The 15,623-nt window shown below is 42.4% G+C and overlaps 1 protein-coding gene and 1 pseudogene across 1 annotated transcript; both read left to right on the top strand.

Moving 5' to 3' along the window:
* Nucleotides 1–6,239: 6,239 nt before the first annotated feature.
* On the top strand, nucleotides 6,240–7,705 carry LOC112177521 (annotated as a pseudogene).
* A 3,614-nt stretch (nucleotides 7,706–11,319) lies between these two features.
* On the top strand, nucleotides 11,320–13,955 carry LOC112175947 (subtilisin-like protease). Its single transcript, XM_024313683.2, has one exon. It carries the CDS (start codon nucleotides 11,444–11,446, stop codon nucleotides 13,736–13,738), a length of 2,295 nt encoding a protein of 764 aa, XP_024169451.1. The 5' UTR covers nucleotides 11,320–11,443; the 3' UTR covers nucleotides 13,739–13,955.
* The last annotated feature ends 1,668 nt before the right edge of the window (nucleotides 13,956–15,623 follow it).

The raw sequence follows: 15,623 nt of genomic DNA, 5'->3' as shown, positions 1-15,623 counted from the left end.
CACGGGGCACAGATGATTGAATAATTCCTCTTTTATTGATGGTAAGACGGTAAGGGAGGCAAAAGTACATGTGCTTACCTATACTAGTTCCGTAGTCCAAACTATGCCGACTAGGAACCCCTCCCTATAGAGCATATCGGCCTTACACGAACTTGGCAGGAGGAAACATGAAAAAGGCCGAGGAGACTAATTGCTAAATAAAATAAATTACATAATTTGTAAATTACCAAAACAACCTTAGCACGCAAGCAAACCAACCAAAGGCTTAACTAATGACCCTGGACAAGGTTGCTTGCGGCATTACAAGTGCGGCCCCTAACATCCTCCCCCACTTAAGCTGTCGGCGCTCTCGACGACTGCCTTGATCTTGAAGTCTTCAATCTTCTGCTGGAACTTCTTCTTCAGGACGTCAGCATTCTCCCAACTAGTTTCTTCATCTCCCAGACTCTTCCACTTGACCAGGAACTGCTGGCATGGGCGCCTTGACACTCGGATCACTCTCTCTGCTAGAATCTCCTCCACTTCTTTCGGCTTTGGTGGTCTGATGTCGACGTGCTCCCGAACAGGCTGGTTGCGTGCTTGATCTTCACAGTCTGGCTGGTGCGGCTTGAGGTTGCTGACGTGGAAGACGGGGTGAACTCTCATCCAGGCGGGAATATCGACTTTGTAGGAGCACTTCCCCACTTTAGCAATGATGGGGAGCGGTCCTTCATACTTCCTGAATAGTCGTTTGTCTCTGGAGCGCAGGAACCTGAGTTGTTCCGGAAGCAGCTTGACAAGGACCATGTCCCCTGCCTGAAACTCCCTGGGCTTGCGGCCTTGATCTGCCCACTTCTTCATCCTCCCCGCCGCTTTCTCTAGATAGGCTTGAGCGATCTCGGCATTAGTCTTCCACTCTTTTGTGAAGTTGAAAGCACGCGGATTCGCCCCTTTGTAGACTTCTTGCACCGTATGCGGCAAGAGAGGCTGTTGGCCAGTGACAATTTCAAAAGCACTCTTGTTGGTGGATGAGCTCTTCTTCGAGTTGAAACAAAATTGTGCAACATCGAGCAATTGCGCCCAATTCTGTTGGTTGGCATGAACGAAATGGCGCAAGTACTCCTCCAACATCCCGTTGAACCTTTCTGTTTGCCCATCAGTCTGTGGGTGATAACTTGAAGATATGTTGAGCTCAGACCCGAGCAACTTGAATAGCTCGGTCCAGAATGTTCCCGTGAACCTAGTGTCTCGATCGCTGACTATGTTCTGAGGCACACCCCAATACTTTACAACATGCTTGAAGAAGAGGCTTGCTGTGTCTTCCGCCGAACAGTACTTTGGAGTTGGCACAAAGGTGGCATACTTTGAAAACCTGTCAACCACAACCAGGATGCCTGATAAGTCTCCCACCTTCGGGAGGTTAGTAATAAAGTCAAGGGAGACACTCTCCCACGGGCGAGTAGGAATAGACAGCGGTTCCAACAGCCCTGGAGTCTTTTGGCGCTCAATCTTGTCTTGCTGGCATGTCAGGCAAGTCTTGGTGTATTCCGTGACATCGTCTCGCATCTGGGGCCAATAGTATCCCTGCTTGAGGAGTGCATGGGTCCTCTGCCATCCAGGGTGACCTGCCCACAGGGTGTCGTGACACTCCCTCATAAGCATTCTTCGCAGTCCGTCAGCTCGCGGAACAAACACTCGTCCTCCTTTGGCCATCAATATGCCATCCTCCATCCAAAACCGACGGCTCTTCCCTTCCTTCACCATTTTCATGAGGGATTGCGCCACGGAATCCTTCTCCAGACTCTCCTTGATACGTTGCTTGATGTCTGTGGCAATGATGCTGCTCGACAAAGTGGCCAACACCTTGAGGGTGGCAAGATCAGCCTTGCGACTTAGAGCATCAGCAACTTGGTTTGTGTGCCCAGCCTTGTGTTCGAAATGGAAGTCGAACTCAGCGAGAAACTCTTGCCATCGAGCTTGCTTTGGAGTTAACTTCGGCTGGGTCAGGAAGTGGCTGACGGCTGAATTGTCTGTCTTCACAAGGAACTTTGACCCCAGCAAATAGTGTCGCCACGTCCTCAAACAGTGAATTACGGCTAGCAACTCCTTCTCCTGAGCCGCGTACCTCCTCTCAGCTTCCGAGAGTTTATGACTTTCATACGCAACAGGGTGCCCTTGTTGCAGCAGGACTCCTCCTAAGGCGAAGTCAGAAGCATCTGTCTGGACTTCAAATGGCTGGTTCATGTCGGGTAAGGCAAGGACCGGATCTTCCATCACGGCCTTCTTCAAATCTTGAAAGGCCTTCTCACAATTACTACTCCAGTCCCATGTCACCCCTTTCTTCAAGAGTTCAGTTAAGGGGGTCGTCTTCTTTGAGTAATTCTCAATGAAACGTCTGTAGTAATTGGCCAGCCCAAGAAAAGAACGTAGCTCTTTCACATTCTTGGGGTTTCTCCACTCCTTTATGGCTTCCACTTTCTCCATATCCATCCTGATTTGACCCCTTTCAATAATGTGACCTAAAAACTTGATGGTCACTTGCGCGAAGGAGCACTTTTCGCGCTTGACATACAACTGGTTGTCCCGCAATCGTTGGAACACCAACTTCAAGTGCTCTACGTGTTCTTCTAGGGTAGAGCTGTACACCACTATGTCATCCAGGTACACTACCACGAACTTATCTAAGTACTCGTGGAAGACTTGGTTCATCAAAGTGCAGAATGTGGCTGGCGCATTGGTCAACCCGAACGGCATCACCAGGAACTCAAAGGCGCCATAACGGGTGACGCACGTTGTCTTGGGTTCATCTCCTTCTGCAATGCGAACTTGATAGTACCCCGAGCGGAGGTCTAGCTTTGTGAAATATTTGGCACCACTGAGTTGGTCAAACAGATCTGCAATCAGAGGGATCGGGTACTTGTTGCGCACCGTGACTTTGTTGAGAGCCCGATAGTCCACACACAGTCTCCAACTTCCATCGTGCTTCCTTTGAAACAGCACAGGTGCACCAAAGGGGGCTTTAGATGGCCTAATGAATCCCGCCTTGAGCAGGTCTTCGAGCTGCTTTCGAAGTTCCGCCAGTTCTGGGGGCGCCATTCTGTAAGGTGCCTTTGCAGGTGGTTTGGCCCCCGGAAGCAGTTCGATCTCATGGTCCACACTCCTCCTTGGAGGCAATTCTTTGGGAAGTTCAGGAGGCATCACATCTACAAAGCTCTCCAATACCCCTTCAATCTCCTTCGGAATCACTTCTCCTTTAGTCTCATCCTTTATCAAAGGAACTGCTACATAGGTAGGCTCATGACGCTTCACGCCTTTCTTGAACTGGAGGGCGGACAAGAGACGGGGTTCACTTGGTTGCTCGATTCTTGCCGGAACCACACACGGCCTTTCTCCCATAATAAGTAAGTGTTGGGCACTAGGAATGGGAATAGCTTTGTTCGCCAACAAGAACTCCATCCCCAATATGACATCAAAGTCGTCCATCTGGACAACTACGAGGTCCGTCTTCCCTTGCCAGTGACCCAACTTGAGTGATACCCCTCGAGATAGTCCAGTTGTAGGTGAGGCCTTAGAGTTCACAGCTTTCATGCGGCCAACATCCTTCTCCAATTTCAGCCCCAACCTCCGTGCTTCAGGTTCTGACACAAAGTTGTGAGTGGCCCCTGTGTCAACCATCACGCTCTTGGCTACCTTTCCATTAATACTACCATCTATGAACATCAAGCCTTTAGCCTGGGACTTCTTAGGTGATTGTGGTCGCTTCTCCACCGCACCCAAGAATCTTAGAGCTCCCATGTGACCAGGTTCCTCCTCTGGCTCTTGCTGATCTTCCATTTCTTTCGAGTGAATATGAGCCTGTAGGGCAGAGAGGGCGGTCTTATGGGGGCACTCATTCACTCTATGCGGTCCTTTGCATAAGAAGCATGCTAGTGGCCTTGGAGCATAGCCTGAGGGATTAAAGGGTCGAGGGGTGAAGACCCCTGTCGAGGCAACAGGCTTGGACGTTGCCGTGTCCCTCGTATTCACTACTCTCCTGTCCCCTCCTCCTGAGTTGGAAAACTTGGACTCCGCTCCCCCACTTCTACTCGGTCCAGGCCTTACATTTCTGTTGACATTCACATTCGAAAACGGCTGAGTCTTCCTAGTAGAGTTCTCTTCGAATGTGTAGTCAGTCAGCCTTTCAGCAGCAGCCTGTGCGGAGGCCAAATCTTGGACTCTCTGCCGCTGAAGTTCGGTCCTCGCCCATGGCTTTAAGCCTTCCAGGAAATAAAATAGCCGATCCTTCTCTGACATGTCCGGGATGTCAAGCATGAGCCCCGAGAACTTGTTTACAAAGTCTCGGATGTTGTTGGTGTGCTTGAGCTCCCTTAGCTGCCTTCTAGCAATGTACTCTACATTCTCGGGGAAGAATTGAGCTCTGAGCTCCTTCTTAAGATCCTCCCAGGTGTCAATGGTGCATACCCCTCTTTGTATGTCATTATACTTGGTCCTCCACCATAGTTTAGCATCTCCTGACAAATACATTGTCGCCATGTTCACCTTCACTTCTTCCGAGTCTGGCTTCACTGCTCGGAAGTATTGCTCCATATCAAATAAGTAATTCTCAAGCTCCTTGGCGTCTCGCGCCCCTCCAAAAGCTTGAGGTTCTGGTATCTTTACCTTCCTGTAGTCCGTCACAGGTTGGTTTCCCATCGCACGGATGGTTAGGTTGAGCTTGGTATTCATCTCCACCAGCTCGTTTCTAAAAGCATCAATGGTGACTCGGACATCTTCTGCCATATTGTCCACGGCCACCTGGAGTGTGTCAAGGGCATCACTCATCGCCCCCATTTGCTCGTTCGGAACAGGAGCTTCTTCCTCATTTCTCTCCCTTCCGCTACCTCGAGCTTTCCAATTTTCAAGGGCCACAACTCGGTCCTTCAGGTTCTCCACCTCTATCATCCGCGCCGCCAACTCATCTAGGTCGACGCGGTCCAACACATTAGTGATATCAATCAACCTATCCGGCACTCCCGCAAGTTCTCCGAGTTGTTGGTCATACCAATCGAATCTTTGTTGGTTTGTCATCTTCCCCGTCATCGTAGTGAGCTTCTTGAGCCGAGTTGGCTCTGATACCAACTGTCACGGGCCGAACTTTGCAATGCGCAAAGCGGACCGTGCGGCACTTGCTAGCAAGCAAGTCAGCCAAGTGAGTACCTTGCAAGGAACAATGAAAGCCACACGATATTAAAATAGTGCTAGTGACAAGCAAGAACACAATTATATGAATGTTGGGGCAACCACGAAGAACAATGAATAATCGAAAGGAAAGATCAAAGAGCAATCTCACGGGGCACAGATGATTGAATAATTCCTCTTTTATTGATGGTAAGACGGTAAGGGAGGCAAAAGTACATGTGCTTACCTATACTAGTTCCGTAGTCCAAACTATGCCGACTAGGAACCCCTCCCTATAGAGCATATCGGCCTTACACGAACTTGGCAGGAGGAAACATGAAAAAGGCCGAGGAGACTAATTGCTAAATAAAATAAATTACATAATTTGTAAATTACCAAAACAACCTTAGCACGCAAGCAAACCAACCAAAGGCTTAACTAATGACCCTGGACAAGGTTGCTTGCGGCATTACAAGTGCGGCCCCTAACACATGGGTATGTGAGTTACTAACCTAACTTCCTGGTCAAAAAAAGATTGGAATCACGACCAGATTACCAGATCAAATCCAAACTATAAAAGTCTACAGATGTAGTCTTACATATCCTACCTATATTACTTTTGTTTGTTTCATTAATAGTTTAATACATAGAATAAATCAATAATCATTAAAGTAATGATAAACCGCTACAAGTTTCTTGGCACTGGGCACCAGATTTAGCTCCAAAATTCTAACAAGTTGATATTGTATGTCATTATCATAATACATAAGGTCTTTCGCCGCAGGCCTGCCCGCATTGTTTAAAGTCCTGTATGTTAATGTCAAATCTCATTCATCTTATTCTCATTCAGTCATTTGGCAAACCGTTAACCAAGTCACAACAAGCAAATCTTTAATAATTCATAAACCTTGATCTTCTGCACTGAGATTGCTATATATGTAAGTACTTGAAATGGTAGACCAACACAAATCGACCTCACTTCAAGTTCTTCTCTTACTCGAAACTAAAGATGGAGAACAAAAGGAGTGTAGCAATTCGGTTTACTTATCTTCTTGGCCTCATTTTCATGTTTTAGTTATCACTACTCACTAGCAGTACTTACGGATGATAATGAGACTGTACCAGAGGGAGGAAGTAGCATGCTAACTTATATCGTTTGGGTACGAAAGCCCGCAGACGAATTTTCTGCACTACCTTCTCAAGATTTGGAGAGTTGGTATCAGACATTTCTGCCGGAAAGTACTATTGCAAGCTCAAACAAGCCCAGCTATCGGCTAATGGTTCACTCATACCGCAATGTGGCAACTGGCTTTGCAGCGAAACTGACACCCGAGGAAGTGAAAGCAATGGAAAAGAAAGATGGGTTCGTGCATGCTCATCCAGAGAGGCTTCTGCCTTTGCAAACTACTCATAGTCCCAACTTCTTGGGCTGCAACAAGGGTTCGGACTTTGAAAAGGGACTAATTGCAGGGAAGGTGTGATCATTGGAGTTTTGGATACTGGAATATCTCCAGATCATCCCTCATTTAGTGATGATGGAGTGCCACCTAGCTCCCCCGGCGAAATGGAAAGGCAAGTGCAAGTTCAATGGGACAGTGTGTAACAACAAGCTTATTGGTGCAAGAAATTTCCAAGGTGGGAAAGAAACAAAAGGAGTCTCTCCATTTGATGAAGAAGGCCATGGCACTCACACCTCCAGCACAGCTGCCAGAAACTTTGTGAAAGGTGCTAGCGTGTTTGGAATGGCAAATGGCACAGCCTCTGGCATTGCACCTTATGCTTACTTAGCCATGTACAAGGTCTGCATCGAGGCAGTTTGTGCCGAAAGTGACATGCTAGCAGCTCTTGACACTGCTGTTGAGGACGGCGTGGATGTGCTCTCACTGTCCATTAGTGATTCCTCAATTCCTTTCCATCAAGATGGGATTGCTATCGGCGCGTTTGGAGCAATTCAAAAGGGAATTTTTGTCAGCTGTTCAGCTGGAAACTCTGGCCCTTTCTTTAAGTCCATGTCGAATGAGGCCCCTTGGATTCTCACCGTTAGAGCAAGCACCATTGATAGAAAAATAAGCTCATCAGCACAGCTTGCTATGCTCGGTCCAGGTGACAGAAAAATTCCTGGGCTGGCTATGCTCGATCCTAAAATTTTTAGCACTTCACCATTGCTACCTCTTGTTTATCCAGGTGCAAATCCCAATAACCAAACTGAGTTCTGTCCCTCGGGATCTCTTGTAAATGTTGAAGGGTAAGTAGTGGTGTGTGAGAGAGGTGGAGGAGTGGGAAGAATTGCCGAAGGAGAAGAAGTGAAGAGAGCAGGAGGTGTTGCCATGATTCTAGTGAACCAAATCACGGATGACTATAGCACCTTAGCTGATGCTCATGTACTTCCAGCAACAAATGTTGGTTTTCAAGCAGGTTTGAGTATCAAAACCTATATTAACTCAACAACAACACCTATAGCCAAAGTCTATTCCCCACGCACTAAAATAGGAGATGCACCTTGCTCCGATGGTTGCTTAGAAGAATTGCTGATGGAATTGCAGTAGGCGCATTGGAAGAATGAAGCACAGCTAAACCATCCCACATTTTGTATCTATATAGAGTCTGGTGGTAAGCCTCAGAATTACACAAGAACCTTGACCAATGTTGGCCCAGCTAATTCAACTTACAAATTGGCTCCCCTGAGACTACATAAAATGGACATCACTGTGCTACCTGAGGAGCTTACATTTACAGAGATCAACTAGAAATTGGCATACCGTGTGGTGTTTGCCTCACAAGACGGAGCTGGGAAAGATGGTATACCATTTTCTCAGGGGTATTTAAGTTGGGTGTCTCATCAGCATTCTGTCACCAGCCAAATATCTGTGGTCTTTGACTTTGAGTAAAACTTCGACATTGTTTGGCTTTTGAAGCACAAAGGTGAAGCGGCTCAGCTGAAAAGCTAACATTGCATTTTATTCCATGTCAAGCAACTGAATCACCACAATTGGTTTTAATTTGGAATAAAATACAATAAAAGGTATTAGTATTATCTTTACTAAGGTCTGCTCACTTAAGGGACAGTTTTTAAGAGACTGTGAGGGACAAGTGAATCTGACGGTTGAAAATAAATGCACAGTTTTAAGTTGTTATAATTTCTGCGTTTATATTTAATACATGTGGTTAAGATTCACTTGTTCCTCACAGTCTCTTAAAACTATCCCTTAGGTGAGCAAATCTGTATCTTTACTTGTTAAAGTGCAATTTAAGACAAAAACAAGACAAATTCACCAACGTATTTACCAACTAAAACAAGACAAATTCACCATCGTTGCCTTACGGCCCTTACCAACTATTAAAGTGCAATTTAAGACAAACAAGACAAATTCACCAACTATAGAAAAAGAAGGAAGGCATAGGTGGGAAAAAAAACCAGGCAACTATTCGATTGTGCATTGCATTTTTTAGTGCATCCATGAAATCAAAAACTCAGCATATGATTTTTCTTGAATGAGATCACAACATAAAAGAGAATCATGTGGACAACTTACATGAATGATTGAATTGCATCATACATAAGTGAACTTTATTTCTCAAGTGTGATGAAAAGTACTTAATCCTGTGGACACAATCTCAAAAGAAAATCTTCATATAACTACCCACTCTGTAGATAGCAGCAGGAAAAAGCAAATAGCAAAAATTTCACAATACATAAAACTAGAATGTAACTAATCAAATTCAAAACTATTATGGAGATTATCATCTGATAATTATTTCTCACAATATTATAGAAGGGGAATGGACCAGAACTAGTTCTCTATTAAAAGTTCAGTGAAAATTTGATCTCCTAGTCCTAATAACTCTAAATAGTCAAGTTACTCATGTAATTCACCACCTAAGAATAGATTATTATTGAAAAGCTTTAAAAGTATATTTAACCGAATTTCATTCAACATTACAAAATAAACACACAACATCATTAACAACATGCCTTTAACCACAAAAGTACATAATTGATTATATAAAATACTTCTAGTTTGTTTAGGTTTTTTTACCAATATCTTGATATTCCATCTATTGAACTGCCTGCTGGTTTTTGCTTCTCTCTGTTATCCTGGATGAAGGTTAGTTTTATCCTTTTTTTATCCTTTCTGGCTGCTGTAGATGAGTTTCACAGGCCAATATGCTTAAGCTTAACTTAAAGATCCTGTTCAACTAGTTTTTATATTGAGCCTAATCCTTTGCTTGGGTTGGCTCATTTCTTACAGAACATTTTCTAGGCATTTAGCCTAGAAATAAAAATTGTATGGGCTAAATACTGTTAGTACCATGTGGTTTAGGTCCAAAATCAATTTAGTCCATGAACTTCTAATTTCATCAAAAACACCATTGCACTTTCAATTTTGATATAATAGGTCCAATTTGTTAGTTTTCCGACAATTGAGTTATTTAACTTGTTAACGTGACTCATATATAGCTTATGTTTTATGATGTCGTATCGAGGTGGTCTGCATAATCAATTTAGGAGTGAGTCCTACTATTAAAAATAAATAGTTTTTCAACAAATAATCCAACTATAACTTGAATCCATAACAGAATATTAACGAATTGGACCTATTAGATCAAAATTGAAAGTGCATGAGTGTTTTTGATGAAATTAGAAGTTTAGGGACTGAATTGATTTTGGACCTAAACCACAGGATACTATCAGTATTTAGCCCAAATTGTATTGATACTAGGTATCAAAAACACTTGATTTTGAAAAGTGAGGGGGGGGGGGGGGGGGGGGGGGGGGTGGTAAGGAAGCTGAACATGAATCAAGTCAGAATGTAACCAATCAAATTCAAAACTATTATGGGATTATCATCTGATAATTATTTCTCAAAGTATGATTGAGGGGAATGGACCAGAACTAGTTCTCTATTAAAAGTTCAGGGAAAATTTTGAACTCCTAGTCCTAAACTCCTAATAACTCTACGTAGTCAAGGTACTCATGTAATTCACCATCTAAGAATAAGCATAAACATTCATAATAAATTATTATAAATATAAAAAAACATTAAAAGTGCCTTTAACCGCAAACGTACATAAGCGATTATATAAAATACTTCTAGTATGTTTACCAATATATATCTTAATATTCTATAATCTATATATTGAACTGCCTACTGGTTTTTGCTTCTGTCTGTTATCTAGGATGAAGGTTAATTAATTTTATCCTTTATGGCTGGTGTAAATGAGCTTTACAGGCCAATATGCTTCAGCTTAACTTGAAGCTCCTGCTCAACTAGTTTTTATATTGAGCAGAATCCTTTGCTTGGGCTGGCTCATTTCTTAGGGAACTTGAGGTTGAAAAGCCAAAAAAAGAAGAGAAACCAAAAGCTCAACATGAATCAAGTTCATAACCAGCAATTTGCCAAACTACAAATCCAGCTTGTTGGATATTCATTTTGGCATTGTCAATTGGTATCATTAAACTGCTGGCAGAGGAAACAAGCAGCATGCAAATCTATAGAATTTGGGTAAAACAGCCTGAACCGAAATTATTTTCAAAATCTGAAGATGTAGAGAGTTTTTCCCAAACCTCTTGCACACTTAGACCAGCTGAGAAAAACACAAATGATTAATGCGCACCAACATGTGGCTAGTGCGTTTGCAGCAAAACTGACACTGGAGGAAGTTAAAGAAATGGAGAAGAAAGATGGGTTTGTGTCCAAAAGGAATTCTTTGTTTCTTTGCACACAAAAAACAGTCCTAAACTTCTGGGGTTTGCAACAAGGATTGGGACCTTGGAAATTGTGTAGCATTGGAGTTACCAAAGCCATTAGATTCAAAAAAAAAAAGAAGACAGAATATTGTCCAAAAAAAGAAACAAAAACAGTTGTCTAAAAACAAATAAATGACATAGATACTTAACATGCAGAGAAGTGCAGTAAGTGCTAAAGGCAAAGAAGCTTGATGAATATTCAACTTTGACATTATCAATATTCCCAGCAGCAGATAAGAGACACTCAAGATTCAAGAACAAATTTTCAAGTAACATAGTTTGGCATAGGATCCATCGCTACTTTGTTCTTACTGTCTGAGCACGCCTTTCTTTCCAAACCTCCCACATTTCCATTCCGATTCCCATTTAGCAACTTGTTCAACATGTTGCAACAAAAGCCGACTTTCATGACCTCGAATCACCATTGGCTGCATAAGAAATGCCGGTAAATGAGCTTTCAGATTCTGTCCTCCACAATCTCTTGCTATCTATATATAGGAGCTTGAATGGTAAACTAACACCAACCAGGTTCACTTTCAACTTCTTCTTAGTCAAAAGATGGAGAACAAAAAGTGTGTAGTGATGCAGATCATATACCTTCTTGGCTTTAGTTGCATGTTTTACTTGTCACTAGCAGTTGCTGTCGAAAAAGTGGCAGTACTGGAACCACAAGGTGAGACAGATAGCATGCAAATTTATATAGTTTTGGTTGAAAGGCCACCCAGCAATTTCAATGCACAATCTGATCATGAAGATTTAGAGAGTTGGTACCAGTCATTTCTGCCCCAAACTATTGCAAACTCAAACCAGCTCATGAAGCCACGAATGGTTTATGCATACCACAATGTGGCCACAGGATTTGCAGCAAAGCTGACTGGGGAGGAAGTTGAAGAAATGGAGAAGAAAGATGGGTTTATCTACGCTCATCCAGAACGGAATCTGCAATTGCACACAACTCATAGTCCTAACTTCTTGGGGCTGCAACAAGGATTGGGACTTTGGAAAGGGTCTAATTATGGTGCAGGAATCATTATTGGAGTCTTGGATACTGGAATAACACCAGGTCATCCCTCATTCAGCGACGAAGGAGTGCCACCTCCTCCGGCTAAATGGAAAGGCAAGTGTGATTTCAATGGCACATTCTGCAACAACAAGCTTATTGGTGCCAGAAGTTTCCAGGGTGGGAACACTACCGGAGCTCCACCAGTTGACATTGCAGGCCATGGAACCCACACGTCGAGCACAGCTGGTGGAAATTTTGTGAAAGGTGCCAACGTGTTTGGAATGGCAAATGGAACAGCCTCTGGCATGGCACCTTATGCTCACTTGGCAATGTACCAAGTTTGTTCTGAACAGGGTTGTTCTGAAAGTGACATTCTAGCTGCTATTGACACTGCTATTGATGATGGCGTGGATGTGCTATCCATCTCACTTGGTGGTGGCTCAGCTACTTTTTATTGGGATTTTATTGCAATTGGTGCATTTGCAGCAATTCAGAAGGGAATTTTTGTCAGCTGTTCGGCTGGAAATGCAGGGCCTGACTACTCTACTACATCAAATGAGGCCCCATGGATTTTGACAGTTGGAGCAAGCTCCATTGACAGAAACATAAGAGCAATAGCACAGCTTGGAAATGGGCAAGAATATGACGGGGAATCAGTATTCCAGCCTAAAGATTTTAGTTCAAAACAGTTACCTCTTGTTTATGCAGGTGACCATAGCCATGATTCATCAGCTCTTTGCGATGTAGGGTCCCTTACAAATGTTGAAGGGAAAGTAGTGGTGTGTGAGCTAGGTGGCGGAATTGGAAGAATTGCAAAAGGGGTAGAAGTGAAAAGAGCTGGTGGTGTTGCCATGATTCTTGTCAACCCAGACTTTGCTGGCTATACCACCATAGCAGACGTTCACGTGCTTCCGGCAACACATGTAAGTTACTCTGCGGGGGTGAGTATCAAAACCTATATAAACTCAACCTCAACTCCTACAGCAACAATCTTGTTCAAAGGCACTGTCATTGGTGATCAGCTTGCTCCGAAGGTCTCTTTCTTTTCATCAAGAGGACCAAGCCTCGCAAGTCCTGGCATTTTGAAACCTGACATAATTGGTCCCGGTGTGAGCATCCTAGCTGCATGGCCTTTTTCGGTGGACAATGCCACAGAATCTAAAGCCACATTTAACATTATTTCCGGTACTTCAATGTCATGCCCTCACCTGAGTGGCATTGTAGCCTTACTCAAGAGCTCACACCCTGACTGGTCACCAGCTGCCATTAAGTCTGCCATCATGACAACTGCTGAAGTAAACAACCTCGCAGGCTCCGCCATAATGGATGAAACACTATTTGCAGCAGACCTCTTTGCCATTGGTGCAGGTCATGTTAACCCTTCAAAAGCAAATGACCCTGGGCTCATCTACGACACGCAACCAGATGACTACATTCCTTACATGTGTGGTTTGAACTACACAGACCAACAGATAGCAATAGTCACCCGGAAATTAGTGAAATGCTCTGAAGTAGGAGCCATACCCGAAGCACAGCTAAATTATCCCACATTTTCTCTCTTTATAGATCCTGCAGGGAAGCCTCAGCATTACACAAGAACAGTGAAGAATGTTGGCCCCGCTAAATCAACTTATGAATTAGCCGTTGTAAGTCCACATAACATAGACATCAGTGTGCAACCTGAGGAGCTCACATTCACAGAGGTTAACCAGACAATGACGTATCATGTGGTGTTTACCGCACAAAAAGGTGCTGCGAAGAATGGTATAAAATTTTCTCAGGGATATCTGAGCTGGGTCTCTCACCAGCATTCTGTTAGAAGCCAAATATCTGTGATCTTTGACACTTAATCAAACGACAACTTGGATATTGCTGAGGTTGTGATGCATCAGGAGCACGAAGGTGATGCGGCTCGCCCAAAAGCTAAGATCTGTTTTTTATTCTCTTTGAAGTAACTGAATCAGAATAATTGTTTTCAATATGGAGTTCAATGCAATAAAAGGTAATGATGTTTTATCTTCAGTTCTTTACTGGTTTTCAAAAACTACAACAAGAAAAGTTCACTAAGTACAGCAAAAGAAAGAAGGCAGTGTTTCCAAGAACATGAGAATAGGTAGGAAAAGAGCAAACCAGGCAACTTATCGACTGTGTCTTGTGTGTAGCTTGTGAGTGCAGCATTAAGTTAAAGCCTCAGCATATGACTTTCTTTGTTAAGATCACAACAGAATGAGAACCGGTGGACATGGATATGTAACATGTGGACAGAGTCTCACGAGAATAATCTTCAAATAATTACTGATACTGTTCGCTACTACCTGCAAAGACAGAAGCAAAAGGCAATGTTCAAGGTGAAGGGACCAGTACTGGTTCTCTATTAAAAGTTTAGTTAAACCTCTAAATCTAAGAAGCTCAAAACATTTATAATAAATTAGTATGAAGAAAGATTAGAAGTATATCCAATAGCTTTTCTTCAATACAAAAGAACTCCTTCAAAGACATATCTATCAGCAACATAGATTTAACCTCAAAGAAGATAATTCATTGCATATGACTTCTCTATTAATCTATTATTTCTACAAATATCAATACCTGTTGATATTTCCATGTCCTCAGTATTCTACCAATTGAATGCTGACTACTAAATACATGTTTTTTCTATCTCAGCCAAAAGTTTGTTTCTCGTTTTGGATTTTGCTTTTGTTTGTTATCAAGTATAAAACTTATATTCATCTTTTGTGGCAGGTTTAGATGAGTTTTACAGGCCAATATACTAAAGCTGAAACTGAACATGCTTGACTTTAGCCAAACAATTTCTTTTGCATTTGGGTCATTTCTATGGAGATTAATCAATTTAATTCAAAGGAGCAAAAAAGGGACCAAAATAAAACTCGTAACTCTAGCCATTTAGCCAACCACAAGTCCAGATTGTTGGATGCTCATTTTGGCATTAACAGTTTGTACCAGCAAGTAGATATAGAGATAACAGCTTGAGTCAAGGATATGAGCAGCAGCCAAATTATAGCAACAGATTAATGTAGCTAGTTTTTGTTCAGAATGAAATTGAACAGGAACAATCATCAGCTCTATCTCTAACTTACTGTTTGAACCGTACTTGAAATCAACAAAAGAATTAAATATAAACTAAATATCTTAGACATTGTTATTGAAATCATAGAAAGGGTTCTTTCTCTTCTATTGCTGAAAATAAGGTTGAAGTGATGAAATCAACGAATTTACGTTTTGCAAAATTCACACCCAAACATGTGAAATTCAAATTAGTAAAAACCCCAAAGCAATATAATTCAAAGAGAGAGAAATAAACAAATCTCCATTTTCTGAACAACAAATCCAAGGAAATGATAAAAAGTTAAAACTGGAAAATAGAAAAATAATAAGATGACATAATTTTGGATTCATTTTGACATTATCAATATATACCAGCTGTATACACAGCACCAAATAAAAGCTGAAGTCAAGAATAAAATAAACCTTTTGAGACGATGTATATATAACAAGAAAGCCAAGAAAATCTAGGCAAATTAATGTAGCAGTTTGACAGAAAGTGAATTGCATCTTTTAATATAACTGTAAGAATTAGCCAGCATTACCAAATCATGTATGCTAATTCCAAATCTCCTGCACTAATTTTCAACTCTAATGCCAGCCACTATTTGGAAACCTTGTCATCCAAGTGACAACAAGCCAACCCTGGTAACCTTGCATCATCAACAGCAA

This window comes from Rosa chinensis, chromosome 7 (assembly GCF_002994745.2).
Source record: "Rosa chinensis cultivar Old Blush chromosome 7, RchiOBHm-V2, whole genome shotgun sequence".
Taxonomy (NCBI): Eukaryota; Viridiplantae; Streptophyta; class Magnoliopsida; order Rosales; family Rosaceae; genus Rosa; species Rosa chinensis.
The sequence above is the reverse complement of the archived record's forward strand: the minus strand, read 5'-3'. Positions and strand labels throughout refer to the sequence as shown.

Coding starts and splice junctions, on each gene's coding strand:
- LOC112175947 (XM_024313683.2), top strand. CDS start 11,444: ATGGAGAACAAAAAGTGTGTAGTGATGCAGATCATATACCTTCTTGGC.